Genomic DNA, 14,387 nt, shown 5'->3' with positions numbered 1-14,387 from the left:
TCCTATCTCAAAAAAAATTATTCCAATAAACCAGGGTTATTCTTAAGGTATTGGCCATCTAATTTGCCTGCATATTTCAGTTTATTCCAATAAAATTGAAAATAAAATGTGTTTTCTCTGACAGTTTATTGTCATAATTAATAGAATTAGAAGTGGTCAATGTTTTTCAACTGTTTATTTATTGGATCTGACCTGGTAGAATTGAAAAACAAAGAAACTGTTTTAATGTTAAACCCCAGATTCTGAAAGCTTTCTATTAGACTAGGCTAAATAGGAGAAAAATCAGGGATTTGTTTTCATATAGCCATTTTTGCACTTTGTGACATACGCTATTTACTTCCAAAATCTAGTCACATCTTTTCTAATATATTCAGTTTATTCACTCTATGGGCCTTCATGAGTGTTTATTTAGCAAGAAAATTTATTGGTCTTGGTCTTAACTTCTTGATCTTTTTTCTTAATGGCTATATTGTATTCCACGATTGGCAATCTTTTTCTGAAAAAGGCTAGCGTCTTAGTCAAGTAGGACTGTTGTAGCAAAATATCGTAAACTGGGTGATTTATAAACTACAGAAATGTATTTCTCACAGTTCTAGATTCTGGGAAATCCAAGATCAGGGCTTCTGCAGATATGGCATCCTGAGGGCCTCCTTTCTCACAGAAAGTTCGTCCTCACATGGTGGAAGGGACAGCAAGCTCCCTTGGGGCCTCCTTTATAAAATACTGATCCCATTCTTAAGGGCTCTACCTTCATGACCTAATCACCTCCCCAAGGGGAACATCTCCTAATACCATTGTCAGGCCTTTGAGCCCAAGCTAAACCATCATATCCCTGTGACCTGCACGTGTACATCCAGATGGCCTGAAGCAACTCAAGAGCCACAAAGGAAGTGAAAATAGCCGTAACTGATGACATTCTACCATTGTGATTTGTTCCTGTCCCACCCTAACCGATACATATATTCTCCCCCACCCTTAAGGAGGTACTTTGCAGGCTGGGCGCGGTGGCTCACACTTGTAATCCCAGCACTTTGGGAGGCCGAGGCAGGCGGATCACGAGGTCAGGAGATCGAGACCACGGTGAAACCCTGTCTCTATTAAAAATACAAAAAAATTAGCCGGGCGTGGTGGCGGGCGCCTGTAGTCCCAGCTACTTGGAGAGGCTGAGGCAAGAGAATGGCGTGAACCCGGGAGGCAGAGCTTGCAGTGAGCCGAGATTGCACCACTGCACTCCAGCCTGGGTGACAGAGTGAGACTCTGTCTCAAAAAAAAAAAAAGAAGGTACTTTGTAATATCCTCCCCCGCCCTTAAAAATGTACTTTGTACACCTATCCCGAACCTATAAGAACTAATGATAATCCCACCACCCTTCGCTGACTCATTTTACAGACTCAGCCCCCCTGCACCCAGGTGAAATAAACAGCCTTGTTGCTCACACAAAGCCTGTTGGTGGACTCTTCACATGGACGCGCGTGACAACCATTGCCTTGGGGGTTAGGATTTCAACATATCAATTTTGGGGAGATGAAAACATTCAGACCATAGCAGCCAGATAGTTACTATTATAGGCCGCGTGGACCGTGAGGTCTGTTAGAATCACTCAACCCTGCCTTTGTAGTGTGAAAGCAGCCATAGACAGTATATAAATGCAGGTGCATGGAATACACAATAAAGTTTTATTTATAAAAATAGGCAGTATGCATCTGACAAGGGTCTAATATCCAGAATCTATAAGGAACTTAAATAACCCAACGAGCAAAAGCCAAATAACCCCATTAAAAAATTGTCAAAAGACTTGAACAGACACTTCTCAAAGGAAGACAGACAAGCAGCCAACAAACATATGAAAAATATTCTACCCACATCTCCAATCACCAGAGAGAAATGCAAATCAAAACTACGATGAGATACCATCTCATACCACTCACTCTTGGCTATTGTTAAAAAGTCAGGCCGGGCACGGTGGCTCGCACCTGTAATCCCAGCACTTTGGGAGGCCAAGGCAGGCAGATCACCTGAGATCAGGAGTTCAAGACCAGCCTGGCCAACATGGTGAAACCCCGTCTCTACTAAAAATATAAAAATTACCCGGGCATGGTGGTGGGTGCCCGTAATCCCAGTTACTCCAGAGGCTGAGGCAGGAGAGTTGCTTGAACCCGGGAGGTAGAGGTTGCAGAGAACTGAGATTGTGTCATTGCATTCCAACCTGGGTAACAAAAGTGAAACTCCATCTCAAAAAGAAAAAAGACTTACATTGTTGGTGGGAATGTAAATTAGTTCAGCCACTGTGGAAAGCAGTTTGGAGATTTATCGAAAAACTTAACGGAGAACTACCATTTGACCCAGCAAGACTATTACTGGGTATATATCTGAAAGAAAATCAATTCTTTTACCGAAAAGACACATGCACTTAAATGTTCATGGCATCACTATTCACAATAGCAAAGACACGCCATCAGTCTAGGTACCCATCCACAGTGAACTGCATAAAGAAAATGTGGTACCTATGCATCATGAAATACTACAGATTGGATAAAGAAAATGTGGTACATATACACCATAGAATACCACGCAGCCATAATAACAACGACATCATGTCCTTTACAGCAACATGGATGCAACTGGAGGTTGTTATCCTAAGCGAATTAATGCAGGAACAGAAAACCAAATACAGCGTGTTATCACTTATAGTGGGAGCTAAACAAGGGGCACTCATGGACATAAAGATAGCAACAATAGACTAGGCACTAGTAAGCGGGGGGAAGGGGGATGGAAACAAGGGTTGAAAAATTACCTATTGGTTGGGCTTTGCTCACTACCTGGTTGATGGGATCAATTGTACCACAAACCTCAGCATTATGCAATATATCCATGTAACAAACCTGCACATGTATCCCTTGAATCAAAAATAAAAGTTGAAATTATTTTTTATAAAAAGGCAGCCATGTGCTCTATAGCAATCAATAATGGGGAGAAAACAAACAAAAACATCAGGATAGTATGACCAGTCTATTAAAAATGCTTTTCCATTTCCATGATTTTATTTTAGCACAGAATGAATGAGTTTATTTTGTTCCTGTGTTTTCAGTAATAGCAAAAAAAAAAAAAGGTATTCAGTTTTAGTGTACTTATATAAAGATCTTTTAACTCGTCAGCCTCTTGTATTATTATTTTCTGTTGTCTTTGATTTTTAACTGTTACACATTGTTGGAACACAGCAGCTGATTTTGAACAGCTCCAAAATTTAACTCAAAATCCTTTTGGCTGAATATATATTTGTATTTTAACAAACTAAGTCATTAGTGAAGAAATTAGCATTAACAGTCCTCGTTTTGTAATGGATTGGGGCTTGGATCAAATATAGATTCTGACAGCCATAGAGAATTGCTTCTGTATTCTATAATACGTTTGTAAATGTAAAACTTTGTATTTCTTTTCTAAGAATATTAACTCCATTTGAGATGTATGAGCCTTTCCACAGGGTTCGTCTGGGGCCCTTCCCAATACTGTGTAACTCTTAGAGGTGATGTTTTCTGTATGTTGGGTCTAATTGATGTGAATGGGATCCATTCTCATTGTTGACAAGGCAAGCTTGTTCTGAAAACATGAACGCAGAGGTACACATTTAGCTTTACAAGTTCACACTAAAATTTCTGATAAGGAAATTTATTTTCTCTTCTTTCCTTTTTAAACTTTAAGAAAAGGCATATACTACTTTATATTTTGTGGTGGCTGGTACCTAAAAATATCACAATTTTTAATCCAGTTTTATACATTGTGTTATTTCTATTTATTTTTGTCTTATTTTACATATTTCTCTTATTTAACAAACTAAGAAATCTTTTCTACTATAAACCTCAAGGAGAATATCATGATCTCCATGGATTAGGATGCATTGTTGCAGGATGACACTTTCAGTGCCAAGAAGCTTCATAAACTGGCCCTAACCCACCTGTCCCCTCCCCTACTCACTCTGTACATTAGGCACACCAGATATGCCCCACGTTCAAGACTTTACTTATGTACGTACTGCCCTTCCTTTCCTGCAAAGCCTGAAAATGGTCATGAACGTATTCTTTAAGGCCCCACCTCTGTGTTGCTTTGTTTACTCCCTCCTTCGGGTAGCATTACCTGCTTCCTCTGCTAAACACCACATCTCAGTTGTTTGCCTTTTCTTCCCTCAACTGTGATGTCATCATCTTTGGATATTAGTCCCCGCTCCCAAACACCACCTGTCACCTATCACAGTGCCTTGTAACAGTCACATGAGCACAGATAATTACATGTTGTACTGAACGCACATATGTAGAAAAAGGAAGACACTGGTCATTGTACACCAATTAATCATGGTTTTTTTTCCTCTTTCTTTGTTTTATCTTTAGGCATTCTGGAAGTTTTACACTGTGTTTTAGTAGAAAGTCCAGAAGCTCTAAATATTATTAAAGAAGGACATATTAAATCCATTATCTCACTTTTAGACAAACATGGAAGAAATCACAAGGTAAATGAACTATTTTATTTCCCTGAATGAATTCTCAAATCCTTTTAGATGTATTTTTAAAATACAATAACTTTTAAAAAGTGTGTCAAATTTTTCATGAGTGTTTTTCATCTCCTAATTATTTTTTGAGATGCAGTCGCACTCTGTCGCCCAGGCTGGAGTGCAGTGGTGCCATCTCAGCTCACTGCAACCTCCGCCTCCAGGGCTCAAGCGATTCTCCTGTCTCAGCCTCTCGAGTAGCTGGGACTACAGGTGCATGCCACCATGCCCGGCTAATTTTTGTATTTTTAGTAGAGACGGGGTTTTACCATATTGGTCAGGCTGGTCTTGAGCTCCTGACCTCAGGTGATCCACCTGCCTTGGCCTCCCAAAATTCTGGGATTACAGGCATGAGCCACCACGCCCGGCCTTCATCTCTTAATCACGATCAAGTAATATTGTTTAGTGTTTATTCATAGCATCAGTGGGAACATGAACAGTTCTCTATATATGAAGAAAAGCTGGAAAATTAGTGGGAAACTACAGTAATGTTTAAATAACTGAGTCAAGTGTAACTGGAGGAATGCATTTGCTTTGTAAAAAAGTGCTGCTGGTGCTTGATTCCGAAGGGGGGATTAGAATCAGCTGAAAGTGACTGCACACAGTGGCTCATGCCTGTCATTGCAGTAATTGGGGAAGCCAAGATGGGAGGGTCTCTTGAGGCCAGGAGTTTGAGACCAGCCTGGGTAATATAGCAATACCCTGTCTTTACAAAGAAAGAAAATTAGCCAGGTGTGGTGGCATGCACCTATAGAGGCTGAGGTAGGAGGATTCTTTGTGCCCAGGAGTTCAAGTCTGCAGTGAGCTATGATCGCATCACTGCACTTCAGCCTGGGTGACAGTGTGAGATGCTGTCTGGAAGGAAGGAGGGAAGGAAGGAAGGAAGGAAGGAAGGAAGGAAGGAAGGAAGGAAGGAAGGAGGGAGGGAGGGAAAGGAGGGAGGGAGGGAGGGAGGGAAAGCAGGGAGGGAGGGAGGGAGGGAAAGGAGGGAGGGAGGGAGGGAAAGGAGGGAGGGAGGGAGGGAGGAAAGGAGGGAGGGAGGGAAAGGAGGGAGGGAGGGAGGGAGGGAAAGCAGGGAGGGAGGGAGGGAGGGAGGGAAAGCAGGGAAGGAGGGAGGGAGGGAAAGCAGGGAGGGAGGGAGGATCAGCTGAAAGTAATTTCTCTTGTCAGGTTCTGGATGTCTTGTGCTCACTCTGTGTTTGCCATGGGGTTGCAGTCCGTTCTAACCAGCATCTCATCTGTGACAACCTCTTACCAGGAAGAGATTTGCTATTGCAGACACGTCTTGTGAACCATGTCAGCAGGTAAATTCAGACAGACAATGTCACCTGACAGGTAACATAATAAAAGAATTAATGTTCTTGCTCTGTAGCTGACGCTATATGGTCTGTTTTTTGAATTAGACCATATAGTATTATTTTCTGTATTTTTGCAGTGAATAATATGTCTTTTTCTCTAACAATCAGATGGGATAATAATAAATGAACCTAGCAAAATACGAATTTGCCACAAACACGTATAAGAGCTTTTGTTCACATTCCTATGTAGATAGATAACCATTGGCATCTTCAGGACCACCCTGACGACTGTATAGGTATATGGTTGTATATAATTGTGCTTTACATCTTCTTAGAATGTAACTAAAAATACTATCCTTCAATATCATTGTTTTTTTCTTTTTTTGAGATGGAGTCTCGCTCTGTCACCCAGGCTGGAGTGCAGTGGCACGATCTCAGCTCACTGCAAGCTCCACCTCCCAGATTCAGGCCATTCTCCTGCCTCAGCCTCCCCAGAAGCTGGGACTACAGGCACCCGCCACCATGCCTGGCTAATTTTTTGTATTTTTAGTAGAGACGGGGTTTCACCATGTTAGGCAGGATGGTCTCGAACTCCTGACCTCGTGATCTGCCCGCCTTGGCCTCCCAAAATGCTGGGATTACAGGCGTGAGCCACTGCGCCCGGCCCCTTCAATATCATTTTGAGGTACCTACTATGTACAATCAAAAACAGAATGTCCAAAATGTAATAAATTATGCAAATAACCAATAAAACTACATCTTCAGTTAGATCTGCCTTCCAAGGCACCTAACGTTCATTGAATACCATGTGTCAGCTATGGTGCCAGAAGTGCACCCTTAACACAGGGGATAAGAAAAGCAGCTCCACCTCCCAGGTTCACACCATTCTCCCGCCTCAGCCTCCCGAGTAGCTGAGATTACAGGCGCCCGCCACCACACCACCATTCCACACTGCCTTTCTTATCCCCTGTGTTAGTCAGGCTTCTCTAGAGGCACAGGGCGAATAGGATAGCTGTATATATGAAAGGGCGTTTATTAAGGAGCATTGACTCACATGATCACCAGGTGAAGTCCCACAATAAGCCGTCTGCAAGCTGAGGAACAAGGAAGCCCATCTGAGTCCCAAAACCTCAAAAGTAGGGAGGCCAGAAGTGCAGCCTTCAGCCTGTGGCTGAAGGCCCGAGAACCCCTGGCAAACCACTGCTAAGCCCAAGAGTCCAAAAGCTGAAGAACTTGGGAGTCCGAGGTTCAAGGGCAGGAAGCACCCAGCGCGGGAGAAAGATGAAGGATGGAAAACTCAACCAGTCTAGTCTTTCCACGTTCTTCTGCCTGCTTTTATTCTAGCTGTGCTGGCAGCTGATTAGATGGTGCCCACCCAGATTGAGGGTGGGTCTGTCTCTCCCTGTCTGCTGACTCAAATGTTAATCTCGTTTGGCAACACCCTCACAGACACACCCAGGAACAATACTTTGCATTCTTCAATCCAATCAAGTTGACACTCAGTATTAACCATCACATCCCCCAAATGAACACATAAATAAATGATAAGAAATAACTGCTTACAATCAACAAAATGCTGTGTGTGATAGTAGTAACACTGACACACTGTATCTAGCAGCTAGCCTGGAGAAACTGATAGCTTCATCCTGTTTTAAACAGAAATGGGTTCGTTGTGTATTTCTATGATGTGTTTTGTTTTTTTGAGACAGAGTCTTGCTCTGTCACCCAGGCTGGAGTGAAGTGGCATGATCTCGGCTCACTGCAAACTCTGCCTCCTGGGTTCAAGCCATTCTCCTGCCCCAGCCTCCCGAGTAGCTGGTACCACAGGTGTCTGCCACCAGGCCCGGCTAATTTTTTGTATTTTTAGTAGAGACGGGGTTTCACCGCGTTAGCCAGGATGGCCTCGAACTCCTGACCTTGTGATCCGCCCGCCTCAACCTCCCAAAGTGCTGGGATTACAGGTGTGAGCCACTGCACCCGGCTAATGTGTTTTTTAAAAATATATAATATATATATATACTTATTGCATATTCACTCTATGGCAAAGACTTTACATTTATTCTATTATTCAATCCTCACAACATGCTTAAATTTATAGATGTTTACCAGCCCATTTTCCAGGAGGGTAAATGGAGGATGAGCAAGGTTTCATAACTAGTGCCAGGTCACAGAGCTAGCAAATGGATGCTCAAATTTTCTCTCTGACTCAGAAACCCATGGTCTTCCAACTATACTTCCAACCATACTATGCTGGAAAAATGGAAATTGTTGGGAAATGGATACAGCTGGTTTTTTTCCTTCGCTCCTTTTGAGGAGCTCCTTTTTAAAATAAGTCAGTTACATATTAAATTATGTTACCTCTGCTTAGCTGGGAAGCAAAGTCCAAACACCTTCTATGTTTTTGTTTGTTTGTTTGTTTTACAGTATTGATTTAAGATTTCCTTCATGATTCTTCATATAACAGACCTGCTGTTCATGAGTAATATGTTCTGAGACCTTCAATCATTTCTACCTGGTATTACCATAGGGTATATGTCCTCTCCTAAAATGGAATTAAATACAACTTGCTGTTGTATTTTTTCTGTTCACAGTGAGGCATAATGAACAACGAAGCTTGTTAGTCATCTTGGTTCCTTCATAAACAACATGACCTACCTCAGCCCCATACCCCATGTGACACAAAGCTTAGCTTAGGAAAATTTCTCCATGTCCGGAATTCCTAATAACTCCATTAATTCTAAAAGTCTGCTCTGAGTGTCTCAGTTTGTGACTTAAATACAATTAATGATACATAACGTGCTGAAGAGGAATTAAGACAAAATAACATTAGTCCCTTGGGTGACACCGCCAAGAAATCTCGGAAGCAAATCTGCTGATGGAATGTTCACAGTGAAGCTGGCTTTCTCTGTGTACTACCTCAGTGGTAGTTTTAATAATTTTTTAGTAATTAAGGAAATATATATTTAATATGTGGCATCTTAGAGAAGCATGACTAATGTTTAAAATAGTGAGAAGTGGCTGGGCACGGTGGCTCATGCCTGTTATTCCAGCACTTGGGAGGTCGAGGCAGGAGGATCACTTGAGCTCAGAAGTTTGATACCATCCTGGGCAACATTGCAAGACCTTATCTCTACTAAAAATAAAAAAAAAATTAGTTGGGCATGGTGGCACTCGCCTTTAGTGCCAGTTATTCAGGAGGCTGAAGTGGGAGGATTACTTGAGCCTGGGAGATGGTGGCTGCAATAAAATATGATTGTGCCACTGCACTTCAGCCTAGGCAACAGAGCAAGAGTCTGTCTCAATAAAATTAAAATAAATGAAATACAAAAGTAAAATTGTGAGATGTAAATGAAAACAATGAAAGGTTTGTTTGGACTTTTCTTACATGTGATTCCTGTCTCTTTAAAGCATGAGACCCAATATTTTTCTGGGCGTCAGTGAAGGTTCTGCTCAGTATAAGAAATGGTACTATGAATTGATGGTGGACCACACAGAGCCCTTTGTGACAGCTGAAGCAACTCACCTGCGAGTGGGCTGGGCTTCCACTGAAGGGTATTCTCCCTACCCTGGAGGGGGTGAAGAGTGGGGTGGAAATGGTGTTGGAGATGATCTCTTCTCCTATGGATTTGATGGCCTTCATCTCTGGTCAGGTACGTGCTATCCATTTTCTTTCACCGTGTTCCAGAGGATCTTTTGCTAGGCATTTCTGAAAGCTATTGGTGCTGCTTCCATTGGGTACTTCTATAGGGTATTAATTATTCAGAAGTTTAGCATTGAGATTATGAGCAAGAGTGTTGAAGAAAAAGCAGTATTTCACTAGGGGTAAAAGAAAATACTTAAAATTATAGTACATTTCCAAGGGACTGCCGAGCATATGAACAATGCTGTGTATTTAAAGAGTAAATTTAAATAAGAGTGTATTGCTTAGGAACAATACTGTGTATTTAAAGAGTGCATTCCAAAGCATGAATGAACTGCAAGAAACTTGTGAGTTTTCTGCTTTAATTGGTATGTTTAAAGCTTTAGCTGCCAGTATAAAAGAACAAAAAACAAACCTTGGAAAATAATGGGAAGAAATAGACTAAGTTGAGCCTTCTGTTAGATAATGTAATGGTGGGAAATCAATAATTTGTAAAGTGTGGTATGAGGACTCAGATCATAACAAATGACACTTTGTTTTAGAAGTATAAAATGGTTTAAAAATAAAGGAATAGGTCATTTCACCAGCTACCAACTCTTAGCTTTGATGGTTGAATATATATTAAAAATGAATACTATATATTAAAAAATAATATTATTTTCTCTGATTCCTGAAGAAGTAGAGTTTGGTTAGCTCCATTTAAAAGCTTAGCTCTTGATTATGTAGATTTTTTAGATGTGAAAATTCATCTGGATTCTGCAAACATAAGCTTATATTAATGAAGCTGCATTTGGAATATAGTCCTGGGGTGATCTTGGCATAGTTTATAAATTATTTAGCATATGAAAGATACAGAAAAGTACCTTAAGTTATAAAGCTGAACTTTGCCTCTTGTGGAGTACAGATGATAGACATTTATGAATGCTCTATGGGCCTAAAAGCTTATGAAAAATAAGAAATAAATTGAACTACACCTAAGACTTTATGGTAATGAGTTTATATCTAAAAGCATTCCATGTAGTTGTATCTAACAATGATACTTACTGAATTCTTTCTTCATTGAGTGCCAATAGCTCAGTTGTCTAGAAGAGAGGAAGCTGTATTTTGTTTTTTTGTGAATTTTTAATTTTTTTTTTTTTTTGAGACAGAGTCTTGCTCTGTTGCCCAGGCTGGAGTGCAGTGGTGCAATCTTGGCTTATTGCAGCCTCTGCCTCCTGGGTTCAAGTGATTCTCATGCCTCAGCCTCCTGAGTAGCTGGAACTACAGGCTTGCACCACCATGTCTGGCTAATTTTTATATATTTTTTAGTAGAGTTGGGGTTTTACCATGTTGGCCAGGCTCATCTTGAATTCCTGGTCTCAAGTGATCTGCCTGCCTCCGCTTCCCAAAGTGCTGGGATTACAAGTGTGAGCCACTATACCCAGCCTCCATTTTTAATTTTTGTGAGTACATAAAAGGTATATATATATTTATGGGGTTGAAGCTGTGTTTTGCATATTTCATCTAATCTCTGAGGAATGTGGTTGGAGTCCTCACAGTACTGTAGACTGCTTTGTACAAAGGCGACCTATGCCAGCCAGACCATAGTCACAGTGCCTTGTTCCCTTAGGAAAATTGTCCTGCTGACCAACCAGAGAGAAAGAGCCCTAACTTCAGAAGACCTATTAAACGCAAAATAGGGCTAATGTCCATGTTATAAAACGTTTTAACTATAATCCTTTAGATACTATTACCCCCTCTCTCTCTAGCTCCTAGTATTGCTCTGCAGGAAATAAGTACTCAAATAAATAAATGAAACACGTTGTTTTCCCATTACACAGATATTAGATTAAAAAAAAACATTGATCGACAGTGCCAAGTTGCTTTCATTTAGTCTCTCCATATAATAACATATTTTACTATTTTTGTTTTGTATTCAACTTGAAGCTTTTTCTTTCAATACATTAGAAGTACCTGGTTCTTATGGAATTGAAATGTATGCATTATACCTTTTATTACAAAGTATCTGTTAAATAGAACAATAAGAACAACAACAAAAAATTTAGTGAATCTGTGGACATGTACCAGAAAGGATGGTAGGCAGTGGAATTTCAGGAGAAAAGCATCTTGAAATTTTATTCATTTTTTTTAAATGGCAAGAAAATATGTATCATATCATGCCTATAGTTGAAAAGTATTTTCTCTTAAGCCACTGGGGGTCTATTAAATGCTTTGCTTATTTTAGATTCGTAATTAATGAAGACAAATCTAAATTAGTTGGAATGTGAGTTATGAAACTCGAATTCATAGTAACAGATAACCTTCTTGGGGGTCATTGTCCTGTTTTCTTCTTAATGGTTGATGTACAATTTGAAGTATCAAATATCAGTGATTTCCAGGATAGAGCACATTCTCTGCCACTTAACATTTTGTAATTGGAGAGTGGCAGTATTTCTTGGAACAAGGATTGGGCTCATAAGCGAAAGTTTTTAGCTATGTCTTCATTTCTTCTCTTCAATTTAAACTTTGTGGTGTTGCTTCACTTCCTCTCTGTCACTGCAGAACTGGATTTTGGGAATCCAGGTCCCAGGTGTTTGAGAGGACCAAAAGCATAAAAAATCTTCGTGCTTTGAGAGAATTTAAATATAGAATTAGAGTGGAGGAATGTACAGGAAAGATGGGTACAGGTTTCTAATACAGGATCTATAAAGCTATCATATCCCTCAAAGTGAAAAATATATTTGATTATAATAGATACCTTGTAAATAACATTGCTATTAGCTACAGATCTTGGTACAAACAAGAAACTAGACCTTTTTCTGCATTGCTTTTATATGATTTTTTTAAAAAGCTGCCTTTATTATATTCAGGGAATTCTAGAAGAGACACTTGATAGTGAATTTATTGCCTGTGAATTTGAATATTGGTACAATAAAAAGTGTCCACATTAAAAAAAATAGGTATTCTCTACTACTGGCATTTCAAATATGTCCTTTGTAGCGATATTGGCATGCTACAAATAAAAAGAATTATTAACAATACAAAGCATGTATCACAAAGTCTATTTTTGTCTTTGCTCAAATTGAAGGTTTCCTTTATGTTTGTGAGCATGTGTGTTTGGGAGGACCTTACCTTCTTTTCTTCCCGTGTGCAGTGAGAAGCAGATGCTCTTGGGACTAATTAGCAAAGGAGTTCTTAGAATCAGGAATGGGCTTAGATCATAGGTTGGTCTTGCCAGGGCAAGAAATAACATTCATCCAGTATCATTTTCACACCTCCAATTATATCCTGCTTTACTTAAGAAGCCAACCAAGATCTTGTGTGAAATAAATGCAAAACTATAGGCCAATTGGCCTATAGTTATCTCACAATAAACAACGTGCTGCAGGAATGAATGATCATATTTTCTGCTTTTGTTGTCTTTATATATTTTTATTTTAAATTGATAGAACGAAAGGAGTTTAGCATTTGAAAAAGGGACTGAGATGAAGTACCTGCTGTGCCTGAGACTCTGTTACTTGTAAAACATTAATCATCAAAATAACTAAACAAGGTGACGGTATTTGGTGTTCTGTTTATAAGACATCAAAATTAATAGAGGTTAAGTAATTCGGTTATGGTCTTACAAGTAGTAGATGGTAAGGTAGCTATTTGAAGTCCCTGGAGATGTTCCTTTGACATCATTATATAATCTGCTCTTAGATAATTTCTGGATCAGTTGCCATCCATCTACATGCAGAAATTTCTGCTTATCAGAAGGTCCATTTTACAACATAGGTAGCAGCCTGACTCCTGAAATAATCTTTTTTTTTGTTTTGACAAAGAGTTTAACATGTAACGTGCGTTTACATTCAAGATTTATTCCTTCTGATGTTGTGCATTGGTTTGTCACTACCTATTCAAATCTTTTGACTTTGGCTCTGAAGCTGATCCTCTGAGATAAAAAATACATGACCTTCCTTAATGTTTTTCCCCCCAATAGGTTGTATTGCTCGTACTGTAAGCTCACCAAACCAACATCTGTTAAGAACCGATGATGTCATCAGTTGCTGTTTAGATCTGAGTGCCCCAAGCATCTCGTTCCGAATTAATGGACAACCTGTTCAAGGAATGTTCGAGAATTTCAACATCGACGGCCTCTTCTTTCCAGTCGTTAGTTTCTCTGCAGGAATAAAGTTAGTATGTCTATGTTTTTTGGTCTCTTTCCTTTCTCATTTCTCATACCTCCACAGAAGACTCTGCACTGCCGTTGCCCTGCTTCTCTAACCATTGTTTGTCTCTCCTGGGCACCTGTCCTCTGCGCATTTTGCCTGTGTCTTGAAGGAGGAGGTAAGACTCACCTAAGAGGGGCATCGTGCAAGGCTGAATGCTTTGTTTATGGTCCCCACTGTGTTTAGATGTGGGCAGTCTCCGTCAAACCAGTGTCCTGAACTATTTCAAAGTTTGTTTTTTTTTGTTTGTTTGTTTTTTAGTTCATTTATTTAGATGAAATGAACAAGGCTGTTTAAAAAAATACTGCTCATTTTCTTATATTTTCATTCATTTTCCTATTTTTTTTTTTTTTTTTTGACATGGAGTCTCACTCTGTCACCCAGGCTGGAGTGCAGTGGCGCAATCTCTCGTTTTCCTTTTTTAAGATGTAGTTCCTCACCCCACTGCACACCCCCTTATTTCAATAGAAATTAAATATCCTTTTTGTTGATGAGGCCCAGATGGCTTTCTTCAGTGTTCCTCCACCTTTATTCTCTTTATTCCTTTATTCTCTGCCCATGGTCAATGGTACCAAGATGGTTTTCTCACACTCTTTCCTTTTTTGCTATTACCGGAGGAAAACAAATTAAAGTGATAATCCATTGTAGTTCTGCAAATGAAACTTTAATAAATGATGGTCTGTTATAATAAGTACTCTGTCATTTATTTTTATAAACAC

The 14,387-nt window shown here is 39.8% G+C and overlaps 1 protein-coding gene across 6 annotated transcripts in view; it reads left to right on the top strand.

Annotated features, from left to right (window-relative positions):
- RYR2 (ryanodine receptor 2) overlaps positions 1-14,387 on the top strand; it is a 787,631-nt gene that overhangs the window by 441,665 nt on the left and 331,579 nt on the right. For all 6 annotated transcript variants that reach the window (XM_030812625.1, XM_030812626.1, XM_030812624.1 and 3 more), the window contains 4 exons: positions 4,383-4,501; positions 5,711-5,844; positions 9,247-9,488; positions 13,440-13,632. In XM_030812625.1, the coding sequence (XP_030668485.1) occupies positions 4,383-4,501; positions 5,711-5,844; positions 9,247-9,488; positions 13,440-13,632 (688 nt within the window). The remainder of the gene's footprint in view (positions 1-4,382; positions 4,502-5,710; positions 5,845-9,246; positions 9,489-13,439; positions 13,633-14,387) is intronic.

Source organism: Nomascus leucogenys, chromosome 5, assembly GCF_006542625.1.
Source record: "Nomascus leucogenys isolate Asia chromosome 5, Asia_NLE_v1, whole genome shotgun sequence".
Classification (NCBI taxonomy): Eukaryota; Metazoa; Chordata; class Mammalia; order Primates; family Hylobatidae; genus Nomascus; species Nomascus leucogenys.
The sequence above is the reverse complement of the archived record's forward strand: the minus strand, read 5'-3'. Positions and strand labels throughout refer to the sequence as shown.